This window comes from Ruditapes philippinarum, unplaced genomic scaffold (assembly GCF_026571515.1).
Source record: "Ruditapes philippinarum isolate M1 unplaced genomic scaffold, ASM2657151v2 ctg625_1_1_1_1, whole genome shotgun sequence".
Classification (NCBI taxonomy): Eukaryota; Metazoa; Mollusca; class Bivalvia; order Venerida; family Veneridae; genus Ruditapes; species Ruditapes philippinarum.
The window spans coordinates 8,089-21,583 of NW_026853337.1; the positions used below are offsets into that span (position 1 = coordinate 8,089).

Consider the following 13,495-nt stretch of genomic DNA (forward strand, 5'->3'; position numbering starts at 1 on the left):
TATGCAATTCTACTTGTAAAATATTAAATAAACCTTTGGCAATCTTGTACTTTCATACAAAATATTCAAATATAAGCTTAAAACTAGGAAACATGTACAGCATGTCAAATGAAAATGAACAATTTATTAAAAATATGACACCAATTAAACAGGTAAGAAAATAAGGCATCTATCTTTTTCCATAAGAGCAGATTGTGAAGTCTATATGATGGTTTATAGCTTGTGAGATTTCCTCATTTAGTAGATCATGAAGTTTACTGCCATCATGATTATACAACCATATCCCTTCTACAAAGTCGTATCTCTTTGGGCCGCTGAAAACAACAAAAAAAACATTGAAATCACTGACTAAAGCAATTAGCATTATATCATTAATTAAAGTGACCCAGATATTACAATACTTAACTAGACTGGAATGGAAATGCAGGCTGGCCAGGGTTTAAACTTGAACCAAAGCCTAAAAAACTTAAAAAAAAACAAAAAACACTCAAGTAATTTATTTCTTAATTGATAATAAATTGGACATATAAATGCATCAAGAATAGTATTGGACAAAGACATTAATAAACCAACTGATAATTTATTCACAGAATATTTTCCTAGCTCTGAAAGTGTTAGTAATTAAATGGTCATTTAACCATACAAGTCCCATAACAATCTCTCCCTGATAATATGCAAAATCTTTTCACTAACACAGTAAAAATACTAATCTGGAAAAAGGGTGATCCCTCAGAAGCATTATAAGCAACAGAAATACAGGAAAATTGCAGATTTGGTTTGACTGAGTCTGTACATGAGGATACTGAAAAAGTGCAACATCCCTGATGCCCCCTAGTACCAGGTTGAGTTGTACTCAATTTACAGCACTTATTGTGCTTGATTTAAATATCGAGAAGAAGGACCAGAAAAAATATAACAACACAAGTGAAGTACAGTGCAATGTTTACAGCTGCCACACACACCATATAAAGATCATAATTTTGAACAAATACTTGTTTAAGACTAAAAAACTTTGACCTGAATTCTGCTGAACCCCCCCCCCCCCCCCCCACATATTCAATTGGTTTAACTTCACAGTAACAATATAGGTCATATGGCAACTTTCCAGCATTATTTTTACAGGATCAAACTGGCACCTGAGTAGAACCTACAACGTTCTGTACACTAGCTGGATAGCTTCCTCACATGAAAGAAGTCCTGATCGGGATTCGAACCCACAGCAGTGAGTGGCAAGTGGTTTGAAGTAAAAACCTTGACCAATCCGCCAGAGGCGCCCATGTTACATGTTTTGTCATAAGGGGTCTTTTGTCTAAGTATAAATTATATCTGTAAATAAATAACAAGCTATGACAATCAAAGCTAAATTCAATATTTTACCTTGACAATCAAAGTCTTTACTGGTCAATTTCATCTTTGAATATCTTAACATGCCATTTTTGTTATAAGTGTAATTTAGCATAATTACATATCAAATCCATAAATAACAAAGATATGGCCAATAGTAGCTAAATTCACATATTTGACCTTTAGTGCCAAGGTCCAATAAAGGTCAAGTTCAAATAAATTTTCTGTAATGTCTTGTCCCAATGTTTAGCCCAAGTATGAAGAGAATCCATTCAATACTTACAGAATTATAGATAATTTTAGCAATAAACAGTACAATAAAAATAGTTTGACCTTCATGGACAAGGTCAATTATGAGTCAATGTAAAACTGAGATTGATCTTCTTTAGAACATTGTACTTAATGAAGGTGTGTACCAGTATGAAGACAATCCATTTAAAAAAATAACAAAGTTATAGCCAATTATAGCAAAAATCAAGCAAAATTCAGTAACTTGACCTTTAAGGTCATTGACGAGTAAAGGTCATAATCTATTTGGTCTACTTGAAGGTCTTGTCAAAAGGATTTTTGTATCTTCGTGTGGGGACAATCCATTCAAAGATAACAGTTAAAGCCAATTATAGTTAATTAAATCTTCTTTAATGCCTTGTCCCAAGGACTGTTGTGCACAAGTATGAAGACAATCCATGCATCAAGTACAAAGTTATAGCCAATTTATGTAAAAACTTGGTCAATTACATGAACAATAATTTGACCTTCAAGGTTATTTATAGATCAAGGTCAAGTTCAATCTGGACTACTTGAAGATCTTGTCCAAAGAGTTGTTGTATCAAAGTATTAAGACATTCCATTAAGAAATAAAAGATAATGGCTGATGTTAAAGTTTCTGGAGGGCAACAGGAATGATAATCTGCCTGTAACAAGAGCTAGAAATTATTCTTTGAAAAACTAAAACCAAAATGGAAGAAAATTATAGAATGATGACCTAATAGGAGAAGAGAACCATATCTGTTTGTTTGGAGTCTGTTTGTTGATAACATATGTTCCCCAGTTACCGCCGATTTTCACTGTTAAAACACCACTCTGAAAGCAAAAACACATACATATTTATATATACAAGTAAGAATGTAATCATACATATTATTTCATTACTAATAAATTATGAAATTTTCATTAAAGTCCTTTAAGCAGTATCATTGAATATGACACACTGTCCGAGTGTATTGATGGAAAAAAAAATATTAACCTGAAAGGTTTGAAATATAATTTACTGATTGTTGTTCAGGAACATCTGCAAAGCCTGTTAAAGATTACCTATTTTTCTTGAGGGGGGGGGGGGGGGGGTTACGCCAAATTTAACAGTATACAGTTATTTCATATGTGATTTGGGAACAGTCACACTGTTGGCCCGAGGTGGAGGGGATAGTTTTTTAACTGTTCAACTGGGCAACAGTTCAAAACACTCTCCCTGACACTGAGGGACAACTTTTTGACTGTTCCCAAATCACAAATGAAATAACTGTTTTATTACCTGATCAATTAATGTTTTAACAGTACATGTACTTGCAGAAGAAACAAGAGGGCCATGATGGCCCTAAGGTCGCTCACCTGTATGTAGGCCCCCGGAGCGGGGCCAGTTTAAACCCCAGGGCTTTTATTTGAACAAACTTGGAAGACACCTATAAGAAGACATTTCATGATGTACACACTTTAAATGAAAAACAATGATCTGCCCTCCCCTACCCCCGGCAGGGCCAATTTTAATCAAGGGCTTTTATTTGAACAAACTTGGTAGACACCCATAAGAAGATGTTTCATGCTAAACATCTAAGCTGTAGCTCATTGTGTTTTTTTAAAGAAGATTTTTTAAGTTTTTACTATACACATATAGTTAAAAACAATGACACCCCTGGGGCAGGGCCAGTTTTGACCCCAGGGCTTTTATTTGAACAAACTTTGTAGACACTTACTAGAACATGTTTCATGCTTAATATCTAAACTCTAGCTATTTGGGTTTTTTCAAAGATGTTTTTTAAGTTTTTCCTATACACATATAAGGAAAATCAATGACCCCCAGGGCAGGGCCAATTTTGACCCCAGGGCTTTTATTTGAACAAACTTTGTAGACACTCACTAGAAGATGTTTCATGCTTAATATCTTAACTCAAGCTATTTAGGTTTTTTCAAAGAATACTTTTTACGTTTTTGATATACACATATATAAGGAAAATCAATGACCCCCGGGGCAGGGCCAATTTTGACCCCAGGGCTCTTATTTGAACAAACTTGGTAGACACCCATTAGAACATGTTTCATGCTAAATATCTTAGCTCTAGCTCTTTGAGTTCTTTAAAAGAAGATTTTTTAAGTTTTTACTATATACATGTACATATAGGGAAAATCAATGACCCCCTGGGGCGGGGCCAATTTTGACCCCAAGGCTTTTATTTGAACAAACTTGGTAGACACCCATTAGAACATGCTTCATGCTAAATATCTTAGCTCTAGCTCTTTGAGTTCTTTAAAAGAAGATTTTTTTAAGTTTTTACTATATACATATCGGGAAAATCAATGACCCCCTGGGGCGGGGCCAATTTTGACCCCAGGGCTTTTATTTGAACAAACTTGGTAGACACCCATTAGAACATGTTTCATGCTAAATATCTTAGCTCTAGCTCTTTGAGTTCTTTAAAAGAAGATTTTTTAAGTTTTACTATATACATATAGGGAAAATCAATGACCCCCTGAGGCGGAGCCAATTTTGACCCCAGGGCTTTTATTTGAACAAACTTGGTAGACACCCATTAAAACATGTTTCATGCTAAATATCTAAGCTCTAGCTCTTTTGGTTCTTTAAAAGAAGATTTTTTAAGTTTTTACTATATACATATAGGGAAAATCAATGACCCCCTGGGGCAGGGCAATTTTGACCCCAGGGCTTTTATTTGAACAAACTTGGTAGACAACCATTAGAACATGTTTCATGCTAAATATCTAAGCTCTAGCTCCATGAGTTCTTTAAAACTGATTTTTAAATTTTTACTATATGCATAATGGGAAAATCAATGACCCCCTGGGGCAAGCCAATTTTGACCCCAGGGCTTTTATTTGAACAAACTTGGTAGACACTCATTAGAAGATGTTTCATGCTAAATATCTTAGCTCTTGCTCTTTGGGTTCTTTCAAGATTTTTTAAGTTTTTACTATATGCATATAGGGAAAATCAATGACACCCTGGGGCGGGGCCAATTTTGAACCCAGGGCTTTTATTTGAACAATCTTGGTAGACACTCACTAGAAGATGTTTCATGCCAAATATCTAAGCTCAAGCTCTTCGGGTTCTTTAAAAGGAGATTTTTTAAGTTTTTACTATATGCATATAGGGAAAATCAATGACCCCCTGGGGCGGGGCCAATTTTGACCCCAGGGCTTTTATTTGAACAAACTTGGTAGACACCCATTAGAACATGTTTCATGCTAAATATCTTAGCTCCAGCTCTTTGAGTTCTTTAAAAGAAGATTTTTTAAGTTTTTACTATATACATATAGGGAAAATCAATGACCCCCTGGGGCGGGGCCAATTTTGACCCCAGGGCTTTTATTTGAACAATCTTGGTAGACACTCACTAGAAGATGTTTCATGATAAATATCTAAGCTCTAGCTCTTTCGGTTTTTTAAAAGAAGATATTTAAAGTTTTTTCTTTTGGTTGCCATGGCAACCAGAGTTCTGCATGGAATTAAATTCTTTGAACAATTTTTAAAGGTGACCACCAAAGGAACATTCCTGTGAAGTTTGGATGAAATTGGCTTAGTGGTTTATGAGGAGATGTCATTTAAAGTAAAAGTTTACGGACGGACGACGGACGGACGACGGACGAAAAGCGATCACAAAAGCTCACCCTGTCACTTTGTGACAGGTGAGCTAAAAAGGAACAAGAAAATAGTTTTGCAAATATGTTAATTATTAAAATTTCTCAATTATCAATCTTTTAACTATGTCACATCACATCTGGTTTATGATCAAGATCAATGTATGCTTCAAGGGGGAATCCTTTATGATGTCAGAGCATGCGAGGGAAACAGTCAAAACTATTGACCTGTCACCAGTTTGCCTTAGAATTTCAGAAAACAGTAAAAAAATACCAAATTACATTTATATAAGGTATCAGGTAATAAAACAATTTAAGTAAGTCCTCGGACAAATTCAAAATACCTTTGTACTTACATTGAAAGTTACATCATAATCTGGATCCAATTCAAACTTGTCAGGTAAATCTTCAAACATTTCAGTTAGTGAGTCAAGAGTCTCATCTGCTAATACTTCATACTCTGATTCACTTAACCTGAAAATAATATAGTAACTGTAATAATATATTGAAATAAATGAAGGGTATAGCCTTGCTGATCTAGTCTTGTGTGATGAAATAAATCAAATTTGAAGAAACTAACTTGCTTAAAATTGATGAACTTCTTAGTAAATGATATCAAATTTACTAAAACATTGAAACACTCAGAGATGTTTGGTATGAAAGATTTCTATTGGATAAATTTCACAAAGGACTTACATATTTTCTTCAAATTCCACTCCAGTATTATGGGCCATGCAAAATGTATATAACTTTCATTGAGCATTGGGATGGGGGTTTACAGAGTACAGCCATCAGTGTACCTTTACTACTTATTTCCATTACTATTATGACTTTTGACATATAATTGTGATCTTGACCTAAGAGTTAGAGATCTAATTCTTATGCATGGTACATACTCATCATGTCCAACACATTAATGCATAAAAATTTTCAAACAAATGACAAATTTGGTGACTGGACATGAACATCAATGAACTTATATAAAATATTTCTTATGATGTTAAAAGTATAACCTTAACCTTTGAGCTAGAGACCTGGATCTTTAGCACAATACATTGTCTAAATGTACTCCACATGTATGTAAAATTATTTAAACATCCATACATAATTAACAATGGACTAAACACAAAAGGCGGAATGATAGAAGGATGGATATTCAAAAACTATATGCCTCCCCATCTTTTTTTCTTCTTTTTTTTATCATTTGAACAATGTTGGTAGATGATCACCCAAGAATCATTTGATTAATTTCTGTGAAATAATATCTAGATCTTTTCAGCTTAACAACTCATTTTTGAATATATAAAGAATTTAAAACCTGCCTCATATCTGACTATTTATTCTGAACAATATGCTTCAAAGTACTTACAGTACATCAGAGGAAAAATATCTTCTACATTTGTCCAGACAGCTGATAGAAGGTACACGCAACTCAACTCGTCCATGTAACTTACTGACATCAACTTGATTTAACTAAAAAAGAAAATATTTTCATAATTAATGTATCATTTGAATGTATATTCTGTATATGTGTATTGGCTTGTGGTCATATATCAGAAATAAAAGTATCAAATTTACTGAAGGGGGTCAGCAGCCCCCTCATCACCAAGAAAATTTTGAACTTGTGAGAGGCTAAAAAATGGCTAAAGGTTAATCTTAACGTAACCAATGCTGAAAAGCTTTTGACTATATCTCAATCCATTGAGAAGTTGCAGCACTTTGAGATCACTTTTGATGAAAAAATCAATGCAAAAATATGATTTTTGGCAATTTTGAAATGTCCCCCGTTGCCATGGTAACAGGAAATTTAAGACTGAGCATGCTGGTACAAAGGCAATGGTCCAGTCAACATTTGTGCCAAGTTTGATCAGTATTGAAGTATTTTTATACAGTTTCATAGCAGTTTGAACTTGTAACAGGAGGCTTTTCAATGAAAACAGCCATTTTTTTGAAAACATATTTTTGAGTCATAATTTTGTAATTACTAATATTAAAATATGACATTTTTGTTGTAATAAAAAATGCCAACAAGAGCCATGTCAACATGGCCATCCCCCGCCGAATGTGTTTGCTCATTGGAAGAACGTATATGAAGTAGAGCGGAATAATTCCATTTTAAGAGGTCTTTTGGTAATGAAAACTGATGGCTATAGTGATTACAGATTTGAAACCTATGTGAATACTGATGGCTGAAAATAACAAAGGGCAATTACTGAAAAATAATGCAGGGTAGGTTATCATTCTTGTGTGCTGCATCCCTCCTCAGTAAAATCTATCCACCTATGAAGTTTCAAGTTGATACCTCAAATACTTTTTGAGAAAAAAAATTGAATTGAAAAATTAAGTATGAAAAAGAACAAAGGGCAATAACTCAAAAATTATAAAAGGTAGAGTTATCATTCTTGTGCAGTGCACACCTCCTGAGTGAGATCTATGCACCTATGAAGTTTCATTTTGATATCTCAAAGGCTTTTTGAGTTATGCTCTGGACAAAAATTAATTTTGAAAAATAACAAAGGGCAATAACTCAAAAATAATGCAGGTTAGAGTTATCATTCTTAAGCACTGCACTCCTCCTCAATGAGATCCATCCACCTTTGAAGTTTCAAGTTGATACCTCAAATACTTTTTGAGATAAGCTCTGGACAAAATAGCATGAAAAAAAACAAAGGGCAATAACTCAAAAATTGTATAGGGAAGAGTTATCATTCTTGCGCACAACATTCCTCCTCAATAAGATCTATCCACCTATGACATTTCATGTTGATATCTCAAACACTTTTTGAGTTATGCTCCACTCAGGTGAAAAATTAGGTATGAAAAATAACAAAGGGCAATAACTCAAAAATTATGAAAGGTAGAGTTATCATTCTTGTGCACTGCACACCTCCTGAGTGAGATCTATGCACCTATGAAGTTTCATGTTAATATCTCATAGGCTTTTGGAGTTATGCTCTGGACAAAAATCAATTTTGAAAAATAACAAAGGGCAATAACTCAAAAATCATGCAAGGTAGAGTTATCATTCTTGTGCACTGCACTCCTCCTCAATGAGGTCTATCCACCTATGAAGTTTCAAGTTGATAACTCAAATACTTTTAGAGATATGCTCCGGACAAAAATGTCGGACGGAAGGACGGACGGATGGACGGACGGAAGGACGGAAGGTCGGACGGACGGAGACTATTTCTATATCCTCCGCCGAAAATTTTCGGCGGGGGATAAAAATATGCACAAATGTATGATTTTTTATTTTAATAGATTTTTATTAATAGTTTAAATGGAATACTCAGCAGTTCCATACAAATGTTAAATAGTATGTAAGACTTTCATAGCACTGTCAATTTCACCATTGGCATATCGTTCCCAGTCCTTCTGGATACATTCCTCAACAAATTTCACTACTTGCTAAGAGTATGAGTAACACCTTTATAAAGATGCCAGGGCTGCAAATAACATGGGTATTTAGGTAATTACCCAATTAAAATTTCAAAAAACACAATAGAAATAATAACTAAGGGTAAGAAAAAGTAAATAAATTCTTAGTACATTTGTACTGGTGCGTAATGACATAAATTATACTTGAACGCCGTACATTAGGCAGATCATACTGTTTCAGACAGTTTTAACCTTTCAATTATATCAGGCAGCTTAGAAATCTCCTAGGCCAATAAACCATAAAGCAAAGTAGCTAGTAGCTTTTTATTGCCATACAAAACCTACAACAGTCTACAATGAAGGTCAGAAATTTGGGGTAAAATACATAAACTCGTGCTTTAAAACCCAAATTGGTTAGAGAGGGTAGGGTAAAAAATACAGAAATAACTTTAAGAAAATAGAAAAAACCCAATAGATCACAAAACAAGGGGTAATCACCCAATATATACAAAATGTTATCTGTAGCCCTGACTGGTGCTAATAAATATATATATAGATAAAGATATAAGCATTATACAACTTTCACACTTCTTTTACCTAATGATCCCTAACCTGTTCTTATAATTATAACAAAATATTATAAACAATATCCTTTTATAATTTAAATGAGCTATTTTAAAATTTTATAATACAAATATATTTATGCAAATATACATGTAGATATATATAGCCAATAATTCTAACACATATAAACACAGACATATAGCTCCATGATATAAACTATCCCACCATTAATAATTATTTTCACTGGGAAGTTTCCAATAATGTACTGTATTCATACATGTGAACTCTCCCTATTTAAGCGAGAGACTCCCTCTTTCTCCTGTAAAATTTTTAAATATTGAATTTGTTCTTAGAACAAGTTTTTAAAAAAACAAGAGGGCCATGATGGCCCTGAGGTCGCTCACCTGTATATAGGCCCCCAACCCCCACCCCCCCAACGTTGCAGGGCCAATTTAACCCAAGGGCTTTTATTTGCACAAACTTGGTAGACATCCATAAGAAGATGTTTCATGCTAAACATCTAAGCTCTAGCTCATTGGGCTTTTTAAAAGAAGATTTTTTTTAAGTTTTTACTATACACATATAGTTAAAAACAATGACACCCCTGGGGCCGGGCCAGGGCTTTTATTTGAACAAACTTTGTAGACACTTACTAGAAGATGTTTCATGCTTAATATCTAAACTCTAGCTATTTGGAATTTTTCAAAGAAGATTTTAAGTTTTTGCTATACACATATAAAGAAAATCAATGACCCCCAGGGGCGGGGCCAATTTTGACCCCAGGTCTTTTATTTGAACAAACTTTGTAGACACTCACTAAAAGATGTTTCATGCTTAATATCTTAACTCTAGCTATTTGGGTTTTTTCAAAGAAGATTTTTTAAGTTTTTGCTATAAACATATAAGGAAAATCAATGACCCCCAGGGAGGTGCCAATTTTGACCCCAGAGCTTTCATTTGAACAAACTTGGTAGACACCTATTAGAACATGTTTGATGCTCAATATCTTAGCCATAGCTCTCTGAGTTCTTTAAAAGAAGATTTTTTAAGTTTTTACTATATGCATATAGGGAAAATCAATGACCCCCCGGGGCGGGGCCAATTTTGACCCCAGGGCTTTTATTTGAACAAACTTGGTAGACACTTATTAGAACATGTTTTATGCTAAATATCTTAGCTCTAACTGTTTTGGTTCTTTAAAAGAAGATTTTGTAAGTTTTTACTATATGCATATAGGGAAAATCAATGACCCCCTGGGGCGGGGCCAATTTTGACCCCAGGGCTTTTATTTGAACAAACTTGGTAGACACCTATTAGAACATGTTTGATGCTCAATATCTTAGCCATAGCTCTTTCAGTTCTTTAAAAGAAGATTTTTTAAGTTTTTACTATATGCATATAGGGAAAATCAATGACCCCCCGGGGCCGGGCTAATTTTGACCCCAGGGCTTTTATTTGAACAAACTTGGTAGACACCCATTAGAACATGTTCCATGCTTAATATCTTAGCTCTAGCTCTTTGGGTTCTTTAAAAGAAGATTTTTTAAGTTTTTACTATATGCATATAGGGAAAATCAATGACCCCCCGGGGCGGGGCCAATTTTTACCCCAGGGCTTTTATTTGAACAAACTTGGTAGACACCCATTAGAACATATTTCATGCTAAATATCTTAGCTCTAGCTCTTTGGGTTCTTTCAAAGAAGATTTTTTAAGTTTTTACTATATGCATATAGGGAAAATCAATGACCCCCCGGGGCGGGGCCAATTTTGACCCCAGGGCTTTTATTTGAACAAACTTGGTAGACACTCACTAGAAGATGTTTCATGCCAAATATCTAAGCTCTAGCTCTTATGAATTTTTAAAAGAAGATATTTAAAGTTTTTTCCTTCGGTTGCCATGGCAACCAGAGTTCTGCATGGAATTAAATTCTTTGAACAATTTTTAAAGGTGACCACCAAAGGAACATTCCTGTGAAGTTTGGATGAAATTGGCTTAGTGGTTTATGAGGAGATGTCATTTAAAGTAAAAGTTACGGACGGACGGACGACGGACGGACGGACGACGGACGGACGCCGGACGAAAAGCGATCACAAAAGCTCACCCTGTCACTTTGTGACAGGTGAGCTAATAAGATATCCCTCTTTTTCATTTCAAAAATTCCTTCTACGTCTATTATCCATTAAAAAATCTCCCTCTTTTTGAAGCTAATTCTTCCTCTTGAACATTGAAAAAATTTCACATGTATAAAACATAAGTAGCCAGGATATTTGTATTTAAGGCGATTTTGCCATTCATGAAATGTGCACAAATTGTACTTGGTCTTCAGAAATTCAAGGTACATATTCTTATTGTTATCATTTTTATTTTTGTTTATAATAGTCATTAACCCTTTACCTCATATATACGCGAAACAACACACTTTCGACCCCCCCCCCCCCTTTTTTAGGCCTGAAATAGTGAAAAAATGTCCTATTTGGGCCCCAAACACATGTTTTCGTTTGATAAATGTTGCTAAAAAAAGTGCTCACTTTTTCAGCGCCATCCCCCATCCAGAAGATACATCAGGGGGTTTGAAGGGGACAGAGTCCCCCTCATCACCAAGAAAATTTTGGACTTGTAAGAGTCTGAAAATGACCCCAGGTCGATCATAAGGTAACGTGTAACCAACGCTGAAAAGCCTTTGACTCTATCTCAATCCCTTGAGAAGTTGCAGCACTTTGAAATAAATTTTGATGGAAAAAATCGAGGCAAAATAGTGATTTTTGGCAATTTTGAGATGTCCCCTCGTTGCCATGGTAACAGGAAATTTAAGACTGAGCATGTCCTTACAAAGGCAATGGTCCAGTCAACATTTGTGCCAAGTTTGATTAGTATTGAAGCATTTTTCTTAGTTTCATAGCAGTTTGAACTTGTAACAGGAGGCTTTTCACTGAAAACGGCCATTTTTCACAATATGCTCATGTGGGAAAGGGTTAAAACAGAGACATGGAAGTGTACTTTCAAATGGTTCATCATTTTACATTGTGAGCTTTGTTGTTATTATATGAATTTTGGCCTACTTTCACTTTGGACAAAAAAAACAAACAAACATGGCTGACAAAGCTGAATTACAACAATATTAGACCTGGAAGTATACTTTCAAATGGTTTATCATTTTACACTGTGAGCTTTATTGTTATATGAATTTTGGCCTACTTTCACTTTGGACCCACTTAGTGAAAAACAAACATGGCTGACACAGCGGAATCACCTTGAGACAAAAAAAATCTTCTTTATAACAAAAATATAATGTCTTTGCAAGTATGAGTTGTATATAATATTATAACTCATAACTTGCCACTGTATTTACTTTACATCTATCAAATTTAAAAAAGGTACCGAAAAGACCAGGGTTTTGAGGGTGAAACGTCCAGATACCGTAACTATCCGATTACTAGACATAATATGAAAACCGTGAAAGTGAAGAACTAGATAAAGAAAAGTATCTAAAAAGCAAATGTGAGTACCGCTATTGTACTATATGTCTTTTCTGTAACGGATTTTCTTATTTTGTAAACGACTCTAGACCATGAAATCGGCTTAAACTTCAGTCGCAACATTTTTGTTGTTGTTGTTGTCAAAATATAAAGTGAGCACGAACTGCTAAAATATCTTTGTCATCTTGGGTCCTTTGGGATAATAATTCTGTCACATACCAAATTATGTAAATCCGTAAATATTGACACATAAATCATTAGTAAAAATAATTTACACAGAATCCCTTAACTTAGGCCACGGAATAGCCACAACTAGAATATGCATCTGAATTCTGGTCCCCTTCCCCATAGTCAAACTCAAATTTATCATATAATAGACTATATAATCTGTCCAAAGAAAATCATGTTGGATCAAATTTGACTTTGGATGCACATCCAGTGCAACCTAGATGGTAGAGTAACAAGTGGTTAACTTCAATGGGGATAACAAGTGGTTTACTTCAGTGGGGTATGAAAATAAATAAAGGGTAATAACTCAAAGATAAGAAGCGCAGAGTACCAGTTCTTGTACACTGCACTTTTTCTTAATGAGATCTATCATCCTATGAAGTTTAAAGACCATACTTTTATACTTTAGGTGAAATGGCCTGGACATAAATAATGTATGAAAATTAACAAAGGGCAATAACTCAAAAAAAGAAATGCAGAGTACCGGTTTTTGTGCACTGCACTTCTTCTTAATGAGATCTATCATCCTATGAAGTTTCATGTCCATAGCTTTTATACTTTAGGAGAAATGTCATGGACAAAAATAAAGTATAAAAATTTACATGGGGCAATAACTCAAAAAATAAGAAATGC

At 34.5% G+C, this 13,495-nt stretch overlaps 1 protein-coding gene across 2 annotated transcripts; it reads right to left on the reverse strand.

The window, feature by feature from the left end:
- Positions 1–104: 104 nt before the first annotated feature.
- Positions 105–12,810, reverse strand: LOC132736515 (frataxin, mitochondrial-like). Of its 2 annotated transcripts, none has more exons than XM_060723652.1 (5): positions 12,665–12,810; positions 6,584–6,687; positions 5,571–5,688; positions 2,330–2,427; positions 105–314 (listed from the first exon to the last, which is right to left on the reverse strand). In XM_060723652.1, the coding sequence occupies exons 1-5, from the start codon at positions 12,755–12,757 to the stop codon at positions 170–172; spliced, it is 558 nt and encodes a 185-aa protein (XP_060579635.1). In that variant the 5' UTR covers positions 12,758–12,810; the 3' UTR covers positions 105–169. The 2 variants fall into 2 exon arrangements, with proteins under 2 accessions (XP_060579635.1, XP_060579636.1); XM_060723653.1 differs by lacking the exon at positions 12,665–12,810 and adding an exon at positions 12,537–12,614.
- Between the last annotated feature and the right edge of the window lie 685 nt (positions 12,811–13,495).